This window comes from Sinocyclocheilus rhinocerous, unplaced genomic scaffold, assembly GCF_001515625.1.
Source record: "Sinocyclocheilus rhinocerous isolate Xijiao unplaced genomic scaffold, SAMN03320098_v1.1 scaffold8, whole genome shotgun sequence".
Classification (NCBI taxonomy): domain Eukaryota; kingdom Metazoa; phylum Chordata; class Actinopteri; order Cypriniformes; family Cyprinidae; genus Sinocyclocheilus; species Sinocyclocheilus rhinocerous.
Window position 1 is genome coordinate 2084768 of NW_015666800.1, and position 18924 is coordinate 2103691.

Here is an 18924-nt window from a genome sequence, read left to right on the forward strand (position 1 = left end):
AAATTCCTACACGACGGTAATAATGTGATTAAGGTGTTTACATGTCTATACTGCACTTCAGTAATGCGACTAAAATAGGAATACTCCACATGTCTCAATTCGATTTCTGTTTACTTCGAATATGACTTTAGTCAGATTAAGGTGATCAAAAATCTGTTTACATGGTAGATTCTTAATCAGAGTATTGTCTTAATCGTGTTAAAATCGGATTATTGTTGTCCATGTAAACATACTCAGTGTTGGTTGAATACCTAAAGACCTTTATGTACATGTGTGTGTTGTTTATGCAGTCCTTACCTTTGGCAAGGGCTTCTGGAAAACCTGCATGGCTAGTACAATAGGAGCGGCTGTGGTCCAGTTATAATACCTTTGTGGAGAGAACAAAATGTGTGAAACAACTGAGAATGTAATAAACTACTTAATTGTAAGTCTAAGAGTATTTTGACAATATTTTGATGAAAGACATTATATATGTTTTTATGTGGCAAAAGGATTTATGACATACTTAGTGCCAATCTTTACGACCAGGTTGGGATCATCAATGATAGATGGATTATCTGCAAACTCCTGATAAGATATTGCTCGTTCCTCGAATTCCTCTGTGAATGAAAGATTTAATGGCTTAATTACTTCCCCAGCTAATGAAATCTAGAAAAAACAGGATATTAATACAGAGCCTACAGAATAACAGAACAGCCACTGAAAATACATTGTTTTACACTACCATTGAAAGGTTTGGGGTCAGTAAGGTTTAATGTATACTTGGTAAAAAGTAATTCACCAAGTTCAAAGGTGAAAAATGTAGCCTTGGTGAGCTTAAGAGACCTCTTTTGAAAACATAAAAAACATATTACCTTCCCCAAACTTTTTAATAGTAGTTTAAAGGTACATCATAACTTGTCCTTTTACCTCTAGTGATCTCTCTGTTTTCTGACAGTCCTCCACAGAGAGAGATGGCAATATGAGGCAAGTCTCCTAACTGGTCAGAAAAGCTGTCCACCCCACTGTCCATTCCACTGCTGCCCACTGATTGAGGGGACTGATTGGCACTTCTTGGATCTGCCTCACCCCTCACAGAAGTTGCTCCATCACTGAGCAACAAAAAATAAATTTGACAATTAAAAATCATTTTAAAATACTTACATTACATCTGGATCATAAATGAACAAGTGAAAATGTACCTCTTTGGAAAGTACAAGGCTGCCACCTCAGGCTCCAACTCTGTGATGTCATCCAGATATACACCATCTGATCCCAGGTGCCGGCTCCTTTTGTCTAGGAATTGATGTAGTGTGGCATTAGATGTTTTAAAAGGTAGCCAAATACGTTTTGATTTGTAACTTTATCATAAACAGTTACATACCTTTTTTCTTGGACGGAGAGTCTGTCTTGCTAATGGCATGAGCTCCAGGACTGTGCCGCCCCTCTTCTAGGTCTGTGATGAGATGTGCTGCAGCACTGATGGCCTCCACATCTACAGCAGCGGCAGATGCTGCCTCTTCAACCCTGAGATCAGGCACATACACATCACTGCCCTGAGACTCCACCATCCCATCTCCAGAGATGGCTCTGAAGTGTCTGCTTTCAGATGGTGGGATTGACCTTGGAGTCACCACCATAGGCTCCGAAATGGGCTGCAGGAATGACGGCTGTGGAAAAAGAAAAAGAATGACGTAGAGTTAGCTGCTTCACATTTGTTAATGTGGCATGTCTAGTGATTATTGTACCTTTGCAGCATGAGGCAGCTCTCCCCACGTCCAAAGCATCTCAGGGTTGTCCGGTTTCCCTTCTCTCCTCTGACTGGTCAGCAATTCGGAGTCACTCTTGGGTGTGGATGGCAAGGAGCCATTTGGGCTGCTGTAAGGAGGAATGAGAGACATTTGGATTAACTGTAGATTTGTATTTATACAGCTGTTGTGAAATGTGAAATATGATGGGAACAATGCCTTCAACTTTTAATTACTTGTACTGTGCAACACTGAATTCCATGCTAGACAAACAGGAACAATCTTTAAATTGGACAATACACTAGAGAAATGTAAGGCTTTTAAAGCTTAAGTTACAGTTTATGACTTTGTTTAAAGTTTAATTACATTGTATAGCGATTGCGGCGGTTACCTGTGTGTGGACTGAAACATGGCTGTTTGTTGAGGGCAGGAAATGGATAATCCTGAACTGGTGGGAATGGGTAAAGAGCAGGTCTTCCCCAACCCTTTGCTGGGGGTCAGAAAACAAAGCTTTATTTTCAAATGTCCATTATTTTGAATTTCATGTATAAAATAAATAATATACTGTATAAGCATAATAATAAATAAGTCTGACATACACATTTTTGGATTTCACAGGGTTTTTTTTTTTTTCACTTCACAGGCATCTCTTATTGTTTTTTCGTGGAATCACTGGCACAGCAGTGTTTCATATAAATTATTAAAATTCAACTGACTGGCACAAATACAGTCCTGAATTGATGTCCTTTTCTTTGAAATGCACACAATAACTTTAAGGCCTGTTTTACTTTCTAAAATCACCTAAATGACTGGCAGGAGTCTCCAGGTAAGAGGCTGTTTTTATGTTGTATACTAGTTGTGGTACATTGTTGTGTCTTTTGATATGTATTATATATGGTATGTTCATTCTCTTTACTTCAACTTTGTGACTTTGTATCTTGCAATTGTGACTTTGTTTTTCATAATTGTGATGTGGCTGGAACCAGGGAGTCTTAAGTGGCATACCTTTGAACACCAGTCCAGTTCCCTTCAGACTGTGTGTATGTGCTGCTAGTTCCTTTCACCTGCTCAGCAAATAGCACATGTGACATGGCTCTGAAAACACATACAGTATAGGCAAACATGTAAGTAAGTATATATACCTGCAAAAGGTAAGAGTAAGACATTGCATACATTTAAAGTACATTTATATTCCATGCCTATAGATATAGCCAAGGATAATCTGCAGTGCTTGTCTTCAACAGGCTCATTCTTCCAGGAAGACAGAGAGCATTGTGGGGTTTCTAAAGAGCTGGATTCAAACTGCTGCTTTGCCGAGCAACACATTCTTGAGTTTAGATTCATTCCCAGCTGACTCTTTTTGGCCTTGTGAACAGTGTTTTCCCAGTGGCCTTTACCGTCACTTTTTAAATTCATTACTGGAACCTGGGAAGCAGGTTCTTGGTAATGCAAAGCATGTAGTGCACTAAAAGATTGACCTTTTAACTTGCTTATCCAGATTGAACAGATAAAATACATAAATTGTCGTCCACTGGGAGTGAAAGAAGGAAAAAGGATGTTTATGTTGTTAAACTGGTTTATATTGCAAATCATTTCTTTTCTTAGATATGTGGGGGTAATGCTAGATTGCCCAACATGACAAAGGACTCCCCTCGAGCTGGAGCCAGAATTGGCATGGTTTCATGAATTTCGTGGAAAAACATTGGAGGGGCTGTTTGAGCCACTTGTTTACTTCAGCAATAGGACTGGCGACCTCTTTTTCTCTACTTAGCCTCTCTCTCTCCATTGCATATACATTTAAAGTACATTTATATTCCATGCCTATAGATATAGCCAAGGATAATCTGCAGTGCTTGTCTTCAACAGGCTCATTCTTCCAGGAAGACAGAGAGCATTGTGGGGTTTCTAAAGAGCTGGATTCAAACTGCTGCTTTGCCGAGCAACACATTCTTGAGTTTAGATTCATTCCCAGCTGACTCTTTTTGGCCTTGTGAACAGTGTTTTCCCAGTGGCCTTTACCGTCACTTTTTAAATTCATTACTGGAACCTGGGAAGCAGGTTCTTGGTAATGCAAAGCATGTAGTGCACTAAAAGATTGACCTTTAAACTTTCTTATCCAGATTGAACAGATAAAATACATAACTTGTAGTCCACTGGGAGTGAAAGAAGGGAAAAAGATGTTTGTGTGTTTCATTTCTTTTCTTAGATATGTGGGGGAAATGCTAGATTGCCCAGCATTACAAAGGACTCCCCTCGAGCTGGAGCCAGAACTGGCATGGTTTCATGAATTTCGTGGAAAAACATTGGAGGGGCTGTTTGAGCTGCTTGTTTACTTCAGCAATAGGACTGGCGACCTCTTTTTCTCTACTTAGCCTCTCTCTCTCCATTGCAGAGCTTATTCGAAGAGTGAACAAACAGACACAGCCCACATCACAAGACCACTGCAACTGGATTCATTCCATCAAACAAATGATGCCACTGCAATCACATAATTTGCAGCGTTTTCAAATGGGTTAAGAGAAGGAGGATCTCTCTGCATTATCAGAACCATCTATTCTGTCCTAAATGTTGCATGCTCTATGCTATATACAGGAAATAAATTAAGCTCCACAGCTCCTGCGATGCTGAACTCATAGAAAAGTGGGATTTAGATTCAGTGTGAGATCTTGGTAAGGCCACTATCCCCATTTACCCACATACAATGAAAGTGAATAGTGACCAGGGGCTGACATGCTTCAAAAAACACCATCCATCTCAGCTCTCAAAACTCATTTAAGTTCACATACAGTCAACAGGTTTTATGTCAATTATATGTCAATTATATTACATGTCTCAAAACCAATTGCGATGTGCTAAATTTGAATATGCAAAGCCATATGATCTACTTCGGTAACACTTTACAATTAGGTTCCATTAGTTAATTTTAGTTAATGTATTAACTAACATGAACAAACAATGAACAATACATTTATTACAGTATTTAATAATCTTTGTTAATGTTAATGAAAATACAGTTGTTCATTGTTCGGTCATGTTAATTCACAGTGCATTAACTAATGTTAACAAGCACAACTTTTGATTTTAATAATGCATTAGTAAATGTTACATGCATGTTACATGCATTAACATTAACATTATATTTATTTATTTATTTCATTTTTGATGTTTGATGTTTTCCTGGTATGGAAAAGAGTGGCATGGACATTGTTCAAAATTTCTTCTTTTGTGTTCCATGGAAGAAAAAAAAACTCATACAGGTTTAGAATGACACGAAAGTCATGTGTAATATTATTTATCGGATTAAAAACTTTCTCCATATCTACTGTTTGTTCTGACCTGCTTCCTGTAGCCTCTGTATCTTCATCAGAACTCATATCAATGGCAAACATGTCCTCGTCTTCAGAAAAGTTTCTGTTGTCTTCTCGCTTCATGCTGTCTACTTGAGATTTTCTCCTCCTCTTCCTTCTCTTTTTCATTACTGAACTGTCACCAGGGGCCTGCATGGGGCCCAGGGTTTGAATAGATGTTCCGTTTCCAGACTCAGACAGACGGGACATACCTTTTCCAACTTGGGCCTGCATCAGAGCAGAGCCCTCTGAAATTATGGGCGATGTAGCCAAGTGGGACGGCACCATCTCCTGTAGAGAGAGAAATAATAGTACTAAATGTAGTAATGCTTCAGGGAGTTTTTGCATTTTAAAGGTTTTTTTTTTTCTTTCAATCGTTGTAGGAAAACATCTAGATCTATTTTAGCAAATTTTCTAAGAAAATTTTTTTTTTTAAGTAAAATATTGGAAATAATAATAATAATAATAACTATATAGTTCCATTACCAGTAAGAAATATTTATAGCCTGTAAAATGTGATAATTCACCCACTCACTCATATAACCATGAATGTAGACTGTAGCCATAGATTTAGTTTGACTGTGTCCACTTAAATTCCAGAAGCACAACACTGTGACCCTAATGCCTTGTGACAGATCACTGCATCTTTAATTACAGACAAATTCATGCATGTGCCACAGCTCTGAACTGTCTCTAAGTCATGGGTTCATAAGACATAAGTGCATGGCTGCACATTAATATAAATAATGTTCAGTTGTTTACGTCACTCAATTGCCCTTGAGAACCAGACGGCTAACACTGCCAGCTCATACATCAGTTATCACTCCCATTGAAGCAGACAGACCATTATCAAGTCTAGCTCTGCTAAACATTAATCACCACAACACAAATAGATACACTGACTATACAACAGCAGGAACCATCACAACAACTAATACAGAAAGCCAGAGTTCTTGAGCACTTTAAAATCACTTTTCATTGGAGGAGGAGAGGCTAAAGTTAATTAGTTGCACCACAAACTAATGCCATCGGTTGAGATTGGCAGAGGTTACCTTCTCAGGATACCCATTTGAGTAATACATGTCATCTGACATTTTGTGTAAGGTGTTCCAAGAAAAAAAAATCCCCTTCAACAGCTTTAATCTTTTGTACTGGCAACAAGACAATCCCAAGTTCACTGCACTGCACTGCAAAAAGCCTCTTCTGCATTACAACTGCTAAAAATGCTAAACACAGTATGTTCAGGTAATACTGTCACACATCATTACAAGGATATGAAGTATGTATGTCATACTTGTTAAAAACACACTTTCTCCACTGTCATTGATAATAAAGGCAACAAATTAAGGGAAAAAAAAAATTTCCCTTAAAAAAAAAGTATATGCATGAAAGTAATATAGCATGAAAAGTAGCTAATATTTAACATATCAAACACTTTTTTTAACAAAACATTTTTTTTTCATTTGATACATTTAGATTTTTATTTAATGATTTTATTTAATTTATTTAATTTAATTTATTTTATTTTGGTGTTTATTTATTGTTCATTGCTAATAAATCATATAAAGAGTTTAAAACATTTAATTTGAATACATTTTATGTGGATGTTTATTTAATGTTCATTGCTAATAAATAAAGGGTTTTAATCATTTATGTTCATTGCTAATAAATCAAATAAAGAGTATTAAACATTGTGGTAGTACATTGTAGTAGCTCTAGAACTATATGAATATAAAACTTTTCAAAAAATACATGCCATTACATCTGTAGAAGATCATCTCCTAAAATGCTACACCAAAGCATCCAATGTGTTAAATGTCCTTCTCTAGAAGTGCTACACTTGTATTCATAACAGAATATCATATTAACATAAATGACGCTATTCAGGAGTGTAGCATTCCTGTGAATGCAATCCAGTGATAGCTCTCTGCTTGCTACTGGCTATATTTAGTCAAATGAAGCGCAAACATCTAAACCGGTTCAGACAAATAGACAGTGATTCTCCTAGCATAAAGAATGACATAATTTAGCGAGCACATAATATTGTTGCACAGCTGTATGTAAAGAGAGCATTATTTTAGTAACACAAGGCCAGGGTTGATTGATCATAGGACAAGTGCATCTCTCTTTTGAGCCGTTGTCACAATCCTTCAAGAGCCAGAATGTTCCACATGAGTGCTAACCAGGGCAACCATTATAGCAATTACCGAACGCAATGTACCTCAGCAGATATTCATCTCAGGCATTTGTTCCTGTGATGAGCAAAAAAACATCTGTGGTCAGAAAGTAATGAGGAAGTTTAAAAGACTAAGCCAGGAGGATAACCGACATGACACGGACAGAGCTTTTCTTATCTCAGCAGTCGGACAGTGTTTCAGGGCATTTCTCCTGTGCATTACTTTGCCCTTTAAATTGGTCAGCTTTTTCTTCAAGCTTGGGAAGCATAAAGATGGGTGTTGTTTTAGACAGGACAACGGTGCCCTTGGCAGAAAGGGTCTGTTCTAGAGCAAGGTGTTCAAGCTCGGGTAGCAGAATGCATGTGGCAGGATTGTTTCCAGTAAACAAGTTCAGATTTCAAGATATTGTACTATTGAGGAGACGTGCATACGTACATACTTGCATATGTTATATTTCTTAGTACACAATGAACCTTGGCTGCAATAAAAACAATGCAACAATGTATTGTTTGGTACAGGACGCCAGTACTCACCTCATCACTTTCTGTTTCTTTGACAAAGAATGCCTCTCCATTTTCACCTAGTTTCATTTGTAAACTCACCGGCTCCCCATTTATCTCAATGTCAACCTGAGGAGAAAGGGGACATGGAATGCTGTCACTATAATAAAGACAATTTACAACAGTAAGCCATGTGCAACACAAGGCCAATGACAGTGCTAATTTTATCCCATCATGAAACAACAGTTTTTCCTATAAGTCTACAACTTCAAAGACTATATTTATGTCCATATGTCCATGGCTTTGATAAAAGTAATGTCCATATGGCAGAAATGTACAGTTCTAAGATTAAACAAATCATGAGACTTTCATTCATCTTCAGAACACAAATGAAGGTATTTTTTAATATTCTCTTATCCTTTTTGTCTCTTCATTTAAAGTGCACACAATCGAAACTTTCACACATTAAAAAGTACAAAGGACATTGTAAATGTAATCCATATGAATCGAGCAGTTTACCAAGTCTTCTGAAGAGACTGGAACACTTTATATGATGAACAGATTTAATTTAGGCTTTTATTCACGTATAAACATTGATCATCGCACATACATAGAGGACATCAAATATGGTAAACGGATGCTCAAATGTGCTTGCTTGATGCGTGATAACAACCCTAATTGATAATGATAAAATCACTAATGTGACTATCGCGGATGCGCACGTCACGATATCGATGCTGAAACGATATATCGTGCAGCCCTAGCGGAGACGCATCATATACAACATATAATCGTCACTTCCCTACAGGTACTGTTTACTAACAAGGTGACAGCGCCAACTACTGGCCTGGCATACGTAATACAGCGTTTTTGGCCGTTTTCGCGGATATGTATAAACGCGAATCGTTTTGAAAACGTTGTCGTGTAAACGTGAAACTTTTTAAAAACGCAAGGGAAAAACTTTTCCGCTTTTGACTACATTGTTGTCGTGTAAACGTAGCCTAAGTTTTGCCTCTTTGTCTCCATCTCTGTTTGAAAACCTGCAACTGCAGCTATTTGCGGAATTATCTTCCTTGCGTGGGTTGTGCACCGGCATGGCTCCAGCATGGATGAATCTAATGTGTGGCTGTCAGTCATCGCACCGGTGTGGATACTGCACTTTGTATTCACAGATTCTACATCTTGAAAGTATGACCCATATGCAGTGGGGAAAATATTTATTTGCTCCCCTGCTGATTTTGTAAGTTTGCCCACTTTCAAAGAAATGAAGGGTCTGCAATTTGTATGGTAGGTTTATTTTAACAGATAGAGACAGAATATCAACCAAAAAATCCAGAAAAGACACATTATATAAAGGTTAGAAATTTATTTGGCATCGGGGGTGAGTAAAACGCAGCCTAATTTTTTTTGGGGGGTGAACTAACCCTTTAAGATCATTAGCAAGCTCCTCCCGTGTAGTTCGGGGCTGATCCCTCACCTTTCTCATGATCATCCTTACCCCATAAGGCAAGATCTTGCACGGAGCTCCAGACCGAGGCAGATTGATGGTTTTGTATTTCTTTCATTTCCGAATAATCACACCAACAGTTGTCTCCTCACCAAGCTTCTTGCTGATGGTCTTGTAGCCCATTCCAGCCTTGTGCAGATCTACAATCTTGTGTCTGACATCCTTTGACAGCTCTTTGGTCTTGCCCATGGTGATGGGAGAGGTTGGAATGGAAGATACAGATTGTGTGGACAGGTCTTATACACCTAACGAGCTGACATTAGGAGTAACTTCTTAAAGTGACAGGACTAATCTGTGTTCCACATGGGCACATAACCAATCTGTGGGAGCCAGAATTCTTGCTGGTTGGTAGGGGATCAAATACTTATTTCACTCACTGAAATGCAAATCAATTTCTAAACTTTATATAATGTGTTTTTTCTGGATTTTTTGCTTGATATTCTGGGCAAACTTACAAAATCAGCAGGGGATCAAATAAATATTTTCCCCATTGTAAGAGTTTTCACTGGAGAATGTCATCTGAACAAGTAAGTAACAACTGCCACTTTTGTTCTGATCAACTGAGGAAAAAAGCAATAAATTACGCTATCAATGGTGATTAAATCTAACGATCGGTTAGCTCATATCACATCAAACCGTGTCAATTATTATTATTATTATATTTTGTTTTCAAATTCAATCGGCCATTTATTCCAGCTGGTGTGAGAAAAGGCTATAAACGATCCGTCACCTGCAGCATCCTCACGTGCAATATAGCATACTAGCCAAGATAAATTATTTATGTTTACAGACGCGACGTAATGACGCAGCGCCATGCTTGAATTTCCCGCGAAAACCTACCCGTACCACTCAAATTAGAAAGCTTTATTACAAGCTTACCATTGTGAATCGAGCTAAAGTAAGGCAATAGTTTTGAACACTGGCAGGTTATGTACCTCCTCAAAAATTTATTTTGGATAATTTTTAAACAAAAAAAGTTACGGACTGCAGCTTTAAATAAAGCATTAAAAACCTGAGTATTTGAGTATTTCAAAATGTCAGCGGGAAACTTGCACAGACTTATTCTACAAGTTTCTACGACTCTACCACCTGTCCTTTGGCTGCACAACATGAGAACACTTTTTTATATATTTCTTGGGTCAAGAAAAAGTCAGAGTTTGTAAAATAATCCCAATGTGAAACATTTGCTGTGACTGCATGCGCTTAAATGTGCCCTATGACGCTTTCCAGTTACATATCGCACATGAGCACTTGAGTAAGACAACAGGATGCAGGTTAAAGTGTTTGCATGCCGGGTGAAATAAGGGTAATGGATAAATATCTAGCTGTGTTGATCAGTTTATTCTCAAGCCGTTTATATCCTTATGCCGATAAAGGGAAACGGTTTACCGTGTTTACATGACCACATGCATTGCCACAAGCATAATCGGTTTAAGAATGTGCATATAAATGCACTTATTGGTTCTTGCAGAGGCTCGAATGTGCTTGTGTAACATAACACATGACAACCAACCTCAAAAGTAAATAATGAAAGAATATTGGGGGGGGGGGTTGTGAAATAACCCTTTAACACACACAAGTTGAATCAGCGAAATGGTAAGCTGCAAAAATATGAATAATCTCATATGCTTCCACCATAAAACATGTCTGAGCTAGTGCTTACCACTTTCTCCCGGGAGCGCAGCACTCCCATCTTGCCGAAACGGACGTGAAAAGGTGAACACTGCAGAGTTCCGTCGGGCTGACGCACCACAATAACATCGATACAGCCAGACAGGGTGGCAGGATTAAGGCCTCTGTACAGCTCCTTCACCTGCACAAAAACCTGACCGGCTAGCTGACCCACGTAATTCATGGTCTGACTCTGAAATAGAGAGATGTCAAGCTTTTAAAGGCTAACATGAAACTACTCAAGTCAACTCCTTAAAATTTTGAGTTTGAAAATTTTAAAAACACTCTATTTTGTTTTATTATGTTCCAATAATGTTCTCTGTTGCTCTTTTACATGTAACAAACTATTTTCTATTAATAAAGTATTTAATCATTTTATCATTAAATCAAGCAATATAATTCTCTGTGCACTTCAGCACTAAAATTAATAGCTGTTTGTGTGAAAGTGCACAGTCAAGTATGTAAAGGCAACTGTGATGTTGATGAGCCATCTGTGTGTGTGTTTAGTGAGTATGATAACATTAAACATCTCTACAATAAACAGTATACGATTGTGTGAAATTTTGCAGCTGCAGCCCTAATTGAGAAGAAAAAACCTGTAGCGTGAACTAGGTCTAATAAAAACATGCTGCCTTGCTCAACTCGAGCCAAGATCTCTTTGACTATTTAGGTGAAAGGTAAAATATCATAGAAACAAAGATACTGCAAGCGGTAGATACAATGACATTGCTCAAAAAAGTATTACAAGTGGTGTTCCTTAAGCATCGCCAAGGGTTTAATAATGCCTGATTCTGGCATGCTCTACCAACCCAGAAAACGACTGCCTCTCTGTAGTGCACAACACGTAATGTTTAAAGTAATTAGCTAATTGCAAGTTATTGCAGTAATTGTCTGCAATAAAAAAATTAATAAAATCCTGTGTACACTATCACAATACGCAAGCTAGGGCTTGCGTAATTCTGATAAGGCAGAGCAAGTTCGCATTAATGGGAAGGAAAGAAAGAAAAATAATTTTGTATGCATGCAGAGTTCCCACGCTTTTTGAACAATTTATTTAATGACTTGCCCATGACCTTTCCAGCGGTTCATGATTACTAAAAGATTTATTTAGAATTAATTTTACAGAGATTGCTGGGCAGATTTTCATTTGTTTGTCAGGTGGCCATTTTCTGAATTAACAGATTTAAATATTTATATTTAGTTCTGTACAAATGACCCTCAGCGGACAGACTGAAGGTCATGCATTTCAAGCCAAATAAATATTTTAGGGAAATACAGAACTAGACATTCACTACAGACTTTGCCTGGGAATCACAGTTTTAAAATTCCCTAATCTTTTTAGGTTTTCCATGACTGTGGAAACTCTGGCTTTTAGAAAAACCTGACAATCTAATTAACCCAAATAATTTGCCCCGTAGATGTAACCCTGAGATTGTGTAAAAACCTTCAAGCAAGTCTTCATTGTTCATACACAACAGACTGATCCTTCACATTTAGACAGATGCACACAGTCACATGGAACTGACATGGCTCCAATAGTTCTGCTATTAGATATTGGTGCCAATAATAGTGCAAGCATCCAAATGTACAGTGTTTGCAGTGTATGCAAATGTATAATGCTTAATTTGACACTAGAGCTGCAGGAGAACTACTGCATAATAGCCTATAATCACAAACACTTTAAGACTCATCTGAACTAATTACAACAGAATATCATCCAGACAAGGAGGTCACTGCTAAGGTCATTAAAAATGAATAATGCATACACACACACACACACACACACACACTGCAATCAGTACTGAATCATGGATGATAGATAAAATAGAGAAATGACATAGAAGTATTCTGCTGTATGTCAAAAAAAATGTTTAGTTAATCGAAATTAAATCCACGTCTAGAACATAAAATGTATATAATCGTATAATTGCACGATTGATACAGAAACCGAATGTCACGGATCATTACAGTCACAGACCCAATGAATGTAAACAATCATCCGCTGTGCTGTAAAAACAAGCCCCCTTCACAGTGCATATGAATATGTTAACCCAAACAAGTGTATGCATTTACATTTGCTAATGACTATAAACAGGATGGAAATAAGGGGCCAGAGAGGGATGAAATTCCCTGTAATACATACGTGGGATGCGGCAGAGGCGTTAGGATGTCACAGCCATTCAAAAGTACTTAGTGGATCCTCGGACGCTGCTGAATCCGGTTGATGTTCGCTGCTCTTCGCTCATGTATTTTGTCTCCAGCGTTTAACACACTGTCTGTTCACTGACTGTCTGTGCTGGTGTTGTATTTAAAGCAGTGTGGAAACGGTTTGCGGTGAGTAGCAGCCCCTGCCTCTGCAGCTGACATCACAGTTAACCCTTTGCGCCCATCTACATTGTTAGCTGCGCGACGCGACAAACAGCTATACAGTCAATGAAGCTGCCTACTGTATCAATTAGTATGCGCGCGACGCGTCTTTCACGTTTGTGGTTGGAGTCATGACGTCTCACACAGTGGACCAATCAAACACTTTGTTGATGCGACGCAACGCGACAAGAACGCTGCAAACAAGCGTCAGCGGCATTACTTGTACAGTACAAGGCATTGTAGGTATTTGAATCATTTTTAACATTCCGTTTTCAAGTTTTTTAACGCAATTAGCGTTTATTCGAGACTGTGTTTGTCCACTGTGTTATTATGACGGTGAACAGCTCTTTGTGGTTGCGTTTTAAAATAACAGATCAGTCAATGCATCGACTGAAATCCACAATTATCTGCCTAATTTATATTTAATTCTAATTGCTTTGCTGAATATGGCATTGCGGTGGTGAAATAATGCTGACAATGCATTACATTTAATGCACGCGTTTAATGGATTTAACACACACACACACAATCTGCTCACGTGGCAGGGAAGCAGCAGCTGCAGCAGCTGAACTGGCATTCGAATGTTTACAGTAGCATGAGTTGTGTGTCTGTGGCTGTAAGTCGTCATAGAAAAGATATGTGGGTGATTGAGTGGTGGTTTACTGATTATTATTCCACCACCATTGCATGCTCTCAATATTGAAAGTTTTTTCATGTCTCATACAGCTTAGTATGTTCATAATTGCAGATGGGGAAAAAGAAAAACTGCACAGATGTACATCAGGGTACACCAAGTGTATCAGATGGTAACGTATATAAATATTGTTAAGAAATAGTGTGGATGTTAGATGCCACTAAAAGCATACATTCTTCTCATTCTGACATAGCAGTTATTGTAGTGTAATGTACTGTGGTAACCCGGGTGTCCTTTGAGAGGAATTTCAGACCTTATGTTTGTTTGAGTGGTTCAATGGAAAATGTGTGTGTGTGTGTGTGTGTGTGTTTAATTCAGGAACTGCTGCCTTTCTCTGAAAAGGGTGACTAAAGACGACAGGTAACACTTTTGTATAGGGACCAATTCTCACTATTAACTAGTTGCTTATTAGCATGCCTATTATTAATATATTGGCTGTTTATTAGTACTTATAAAGCACATATTCTGCATGACCATATTCTACATCCCTAATCCTACCCAATATTAAACTTAGCAACTACCTTACTAACTATAAATAAGCAGCAAACTAAGAGTTTAGTGAAACAAAAGTCGTAGTTAATGGTTTGTTAATAGCGAGAACTGGACCTTAAAATAAAGTGTGTTTCTGTGAAGTGCTATTCGGGCAATTAACAACCTAAGAGAATTTGCCCATGTTAAAGCAAGGACTGCCCAGCTATCCGATTACACAGCATACTGTCAGCATACACTCTATGACCTGTTGATTTCTCCACAGGACACACCAGAACACTAGAGTACATTCCAGATACACTGGCGGGGTTTCTAGGAATTGGAGAATGATTTAGATGGTCTGGGGTCTGAGGAGACTCAGGAGACTACCAATGCTTTGTGTGATTACAATATCCAAGTTAAAATAACTATATATGAAAAAAATTTATTGACATGGTGGTCAAGATACTAATAAACACTGATGTATTTATATTAACATTTCATAATGTATCGTGATTAGTTTCGCTGTCTCTTGTCAGTCATTATATAATAACACTTTGTACATAAATAGATAAAATATTCACTATATTTAGCTGTAATTATTACCTTATCTACCCTAAAGCCTGCCTATATGGTTCTGTACAGTGCAGTCTATAAGCTTATAGCACGTGACTGATTGTGAAAATACATTCCCAAGAAAACCAGTGAATGCCTTTACGTGGAGGAAGGGGGAGTCGCCTGGGATGGGCCGTTTCCACCAATCAGAGCCAGAGTGGTCTGTGACTCAAGGCATGTGGGGTCATGTGTTGACTAAACTGCTGACCTTACTATTGTATGAGGGAAGACTGACACTGAGACTCTTCAGTGAAGTGGGGCCTGTTTTTCATTGTATTCCTGACGTCTCAGGGCAGTACATCATGTACCATAGGCATGTAAAACAAGTTCCTGTTCAGTTAGTATGATGTAAACAATGGTGAACGTATGCTTGAGGACAATGTGCAGCAGATTGTGCGTGAACATGCAAAAACACTTTAATAATAAGCAATTACGACTGTCACCTGATATCAAAATGGTATTATGATTAATCAAATTAATTATATGTATCAATATTTGCTTAAAAAGCACCCAAATTAAGATGATTTGAAAGACTACAAAATCAATGAACAGACAGCATGATTGCAGACTCAAAAACTCAAAAGTGCTCATTCAAACCTGAATTGCTTAGGTGGTAGTAAATATAATTACTAAATGTCTATTAAAAAAAACTTTATAATAAAAATATAAAAAAGTAATTTTTTATCACATATTTTTAATAATTAAACACACTAAATGAACACTATAAATTAACAGCCCTAATTAAATTAAATAATACTATTTCAGGGGTTCTCAGCCTTTTTGACTTCAAGGCCCCACAACAATATTCAAAGGCTCCCCTGCCCAGTTTTTTTTTAGGGGGGGGGGTATATATATATATATATATATATATATAGGCTTTCCTGGATATATGAGGAAGAAAACGTTTGTTGAGGGAATGAATTGACATTTTTAGTTTTTAGCCTATTTTTAATATTTATTATTATTATTATTATTGTTTTGGTTGAGAACCTTAAGAACCTAGCCAGAACACACTGAAGGAACATGAGTGGAAATAGACAATATTTGTACCATCTTGTCTCTTCTAAACCTCTTACACCACACAAGTGGAGTGCAAAAGTGGAACAAAGAACAGGCTTGGCTGGAAGATCATGCTGATGTCTGTTTATAGTCAATCAAGCTAAAGACCCTGTTCTCAAAAAACAGCAGAACTGTTTCCTTCGTCTCAGCACAAGCAGACTCTTGCTCTGCTGCACTGGTAGCTTTACATCAGTTATTTCAGCCTTGATGTAGCACTGGCCATATTTAACTGCAAAAGGGGGTTCGATTACATCAATCATTACAAACCTGCATCTGTTGTGTTGCATCTTTAAACTCAGTTGAACATAGCAACCATAACAACCTAGCATAAATAAGGCTACAGGTAAGCAACATTAATATTTTCTTCAGAAAAAAAAAATTGTGTTTTATTTTTATTTGTGTTTAATTGCACTTTACTTCACAGAAGAAACAGTAATAAGGGCTCTTAAAAAATGAATCATGAATCCTTACCATTAGTGGGTTCTTTTATGACCGCAGCTGTGATTATGCAACAACATACAGCGCCTGACCTTCACTGATATCTGGAGATATTGAATGACTTTTAATTAAACATCTTATGTTACCTCTTATTAAAAATACTCTGGTTTAATGATAACATTGTACAAACATCCAGACACTTTGAAGGATGAATTTGCTCAAAGGTTGAACGCAAACCTGGTCAGTCTACCCTGGTCAAATACCCGTGTAACCTGACACAGTGACGCACTCAATGCTCTTTTGGTTCTAGGTCACATAACAGGCTCTAGAAGCAGCTCATGGTGTCCCTGCCTATGACTGTCCCCTAGTTGAGCCAAACGGACATTTGATATGCAGGTGCCAAAAATTCATATTTCACAGACTAATTAATAAACATCATAATATAATAACTATTCAAATCATATGTTAAATTATGCATTAGAACATTTATCTCAAATCCATGCATATTATATGCACTTTTGTTGTATCATGCTAATAATTCATCCCTGAAATGAGAAACTTATTTGAAAATAACCATTTCAGAACAATCATTCCGGCCACAATCAGCACAAAATTAATCGAGAGTAAACAATGAAGCTAAACTAAAGCTATTCGAAAAGCTATTAAAAACTACAGTTAAAGCTTTAAACACAATAAACCCATTAAATTATGTTTTTATGATATCTGGCCCGGACAGACATTTTTCAGTATTTTATTCCATCATACTGAATATTAAACTGACAAATCACAGTGTGTTACCCATGTCCAGCTCGTCTCATTTGGGCTGAATCTCTCAATGCATCCTTCCACTTGATCCTCTGCTATCATGATTCCATTATCCACTCCAGTATATGAAATAAGCCTTTACTACAAAGCTGAGACTAGTCTTTATGCAATGCTTGTGCTAACAACTGAGCAGTAGCATCCACAAAGATGCACACATGATCAATAGACTAATCCCATACATGTGCACAACCAATTCATCAACTAATGAGAAATTTCGAAAAATTGTAGACCTTTGAAATGAATGTTTTTTGTTTGTTTTGCAAATTTTCTGTGGCATTCCAAGAACCCATGATATTTAAAAAAGCACTTGACTGTGGGTTCCAGACAGACTGTCAGTCTGTGCATTTTTGACCCTTTCGTCATTATGTCAGTAGGTAGCGACAAACGACTTTCTTTATGAACGAGTCATTGAATCATTCATTAAAACAATTTGTTCTAAACACTAATTAATTCACAATGCACCAATGCACCCATTCCGTGTTGCTCTGAGATGCGTAGCAGTTGATTCTACTTTGACTTGGGTTGGCAGTAATGGAAGTATTGGTTTGGAAGTAAGTGGCAATATATTATTTAAAACCTAAGTTAGTATAACTTCTCGTTTATTGAACTGTTGTATGAAACATTACCATACTTGCAATCATGCTGTTGATCTGAATATCAGAACTGTGATTTCTTACTACCTCGTGCCTATGGTAGATTTATATTTGACTAACATTTGATGAAACAAAAACTTTATTAGGGACAAAATTGTTGTAGTTTGTGTAAGTAATTTAATAAGTAATATTGAATTGAATATGGAAACAAACAAACAACCACAACAAAACTTCTGTTACTTAGAAATCCTCACTTTTAATAAAATGCTTGTAATTGAATCTTATCATGTTTACTGCAGCTGGATAAAATAACTAATGTTAAAGTTATTAAAAAGACATTAACGTACAGTTAGGCTGCAACAACTGTGAGTCGTTTGTGAGGGGGTCGTTTGTGAGGTTGCTGTGACTCTGTGAGACTGACCCTTACCCCACCAGCGACGGCCAGAATGTACACTTGCAACACGAGTCACCGTTTCCACATGCTTCAGAGAAGATGACATAAACATTCATACCAGATGACAGCGGCTGTGTGTGTTGTTAGTCAATTGTTTATCTAGAGATAGTGATTAAATTGTGTAACATTTGAATGGCTGAAGATGAAAAGTGGCCTGCACAACTATGCAATGTTCCATGGTAAATCCCATATACCACAATACAAGCATGATGGGTAATATTTCAGTTAAGCTCAGCTCAAAGGTTGAGTTTACCGTGGATTCATTTCCAAATGATTTGTGATTGAAAGATATGTTGATGTGGATTGGAATATAATTTAAATATAAAGTATCATGTGTGAATTTAACTGAAAGCTGCAGTCATGTTTGTGGACGGTCATAACCTCAGGATCCACAGAAACATGACACATGCTGTGGTAGCTGTAAACATTTCGAGTGACACATTGATCCCTTATTAACAGAATGATTAATGGTACATGCTGTT

The 18924-nt window shown here is 37.5% G+C and overlaps 1 protein-coding gene and 1 long non-coding RNA gene across 5 annotated transcripts in view; one reads left to right on the forward strand and one right to left on the reverse strand.

Annotated features, from left to right (window-relative positions):
- The window catches only part of lpin1a (lipin 1a), a 24297-nt gene extending 6796 nt beyond the window's left edge, over positions 1 to 17501 (reverse strand). For 2 of the 3 annotated variants that reach the window (XM_016544626.1, XM_016544625.1), the window contains exons 1-12: positions 17369 to 17501; positions 10922 to 11122; positions 7785 to 7880; positions 5064 to 5365; positions 2733 to 2822; positions 2119 to 2217; positions 1728 to 1857; positions 1364 to 1649; positions 1182 to 1275; positions 910 to 1091; positions 506 to 599; positions 298 to 367 (exon numbers count right to left, since the gene is read on the reverse strand). In XM_016544626.1, coding sequence (XP_016400112.1) covers positions 298 to 367; positions 506 to 599; positions 910 to 1091; positions 1182 to 1275; positions 1364 to 1649; positions 1728 to 1857; positions 2119 to 2217; positions 2733 to 2822; positions 5064 to 5365; positions 7785 to 7880; positions 10922 to 11122; positions 17369 to 17437 — 1713 coding nt within the window. In that variant the 5' untranslated portion in view covers positions 17438 to 17501. Of the gene's footprint in view, positions 1 to 297; positions 368 to 505; positions 600 to 909; positions 1092 to 1181; positions 1276 to 1363; positions 1650 to 1727; positions 1858 to 2118; positions 2218 to 2732; positions 2823 to 5063; positions 5366 to 7784; positions 7881 to 10921; positions 11123 to 13072; positions 13335 to 17368 lie in introns of those variants that run through there. The other variant, XM_016544627.1, reaches the window with a different exon arrangement.
- On the forward strand, positions 13467 to 14841 carry LOC107733127 (uncharacterized). Of its 2 annotated transcripts, none has more exons than XR_001638942.1 (4): positions 13467 to 13535; positions 14045 to 14102; positions 14309 to 14350; positions 14745 to 14837. It is a non-coding gene; the product is annotated as an uncharacterized LOC107733127 (long non-coding RNA). The 2 variants fall into 2 exon arrangements; XR_001638943.1 differs by having other exon boundaries at positions 13470 to 13539; positions 14745 to 14841.
- Positions 17502 to 18924: the final 1423 nt, after the last annotated feature.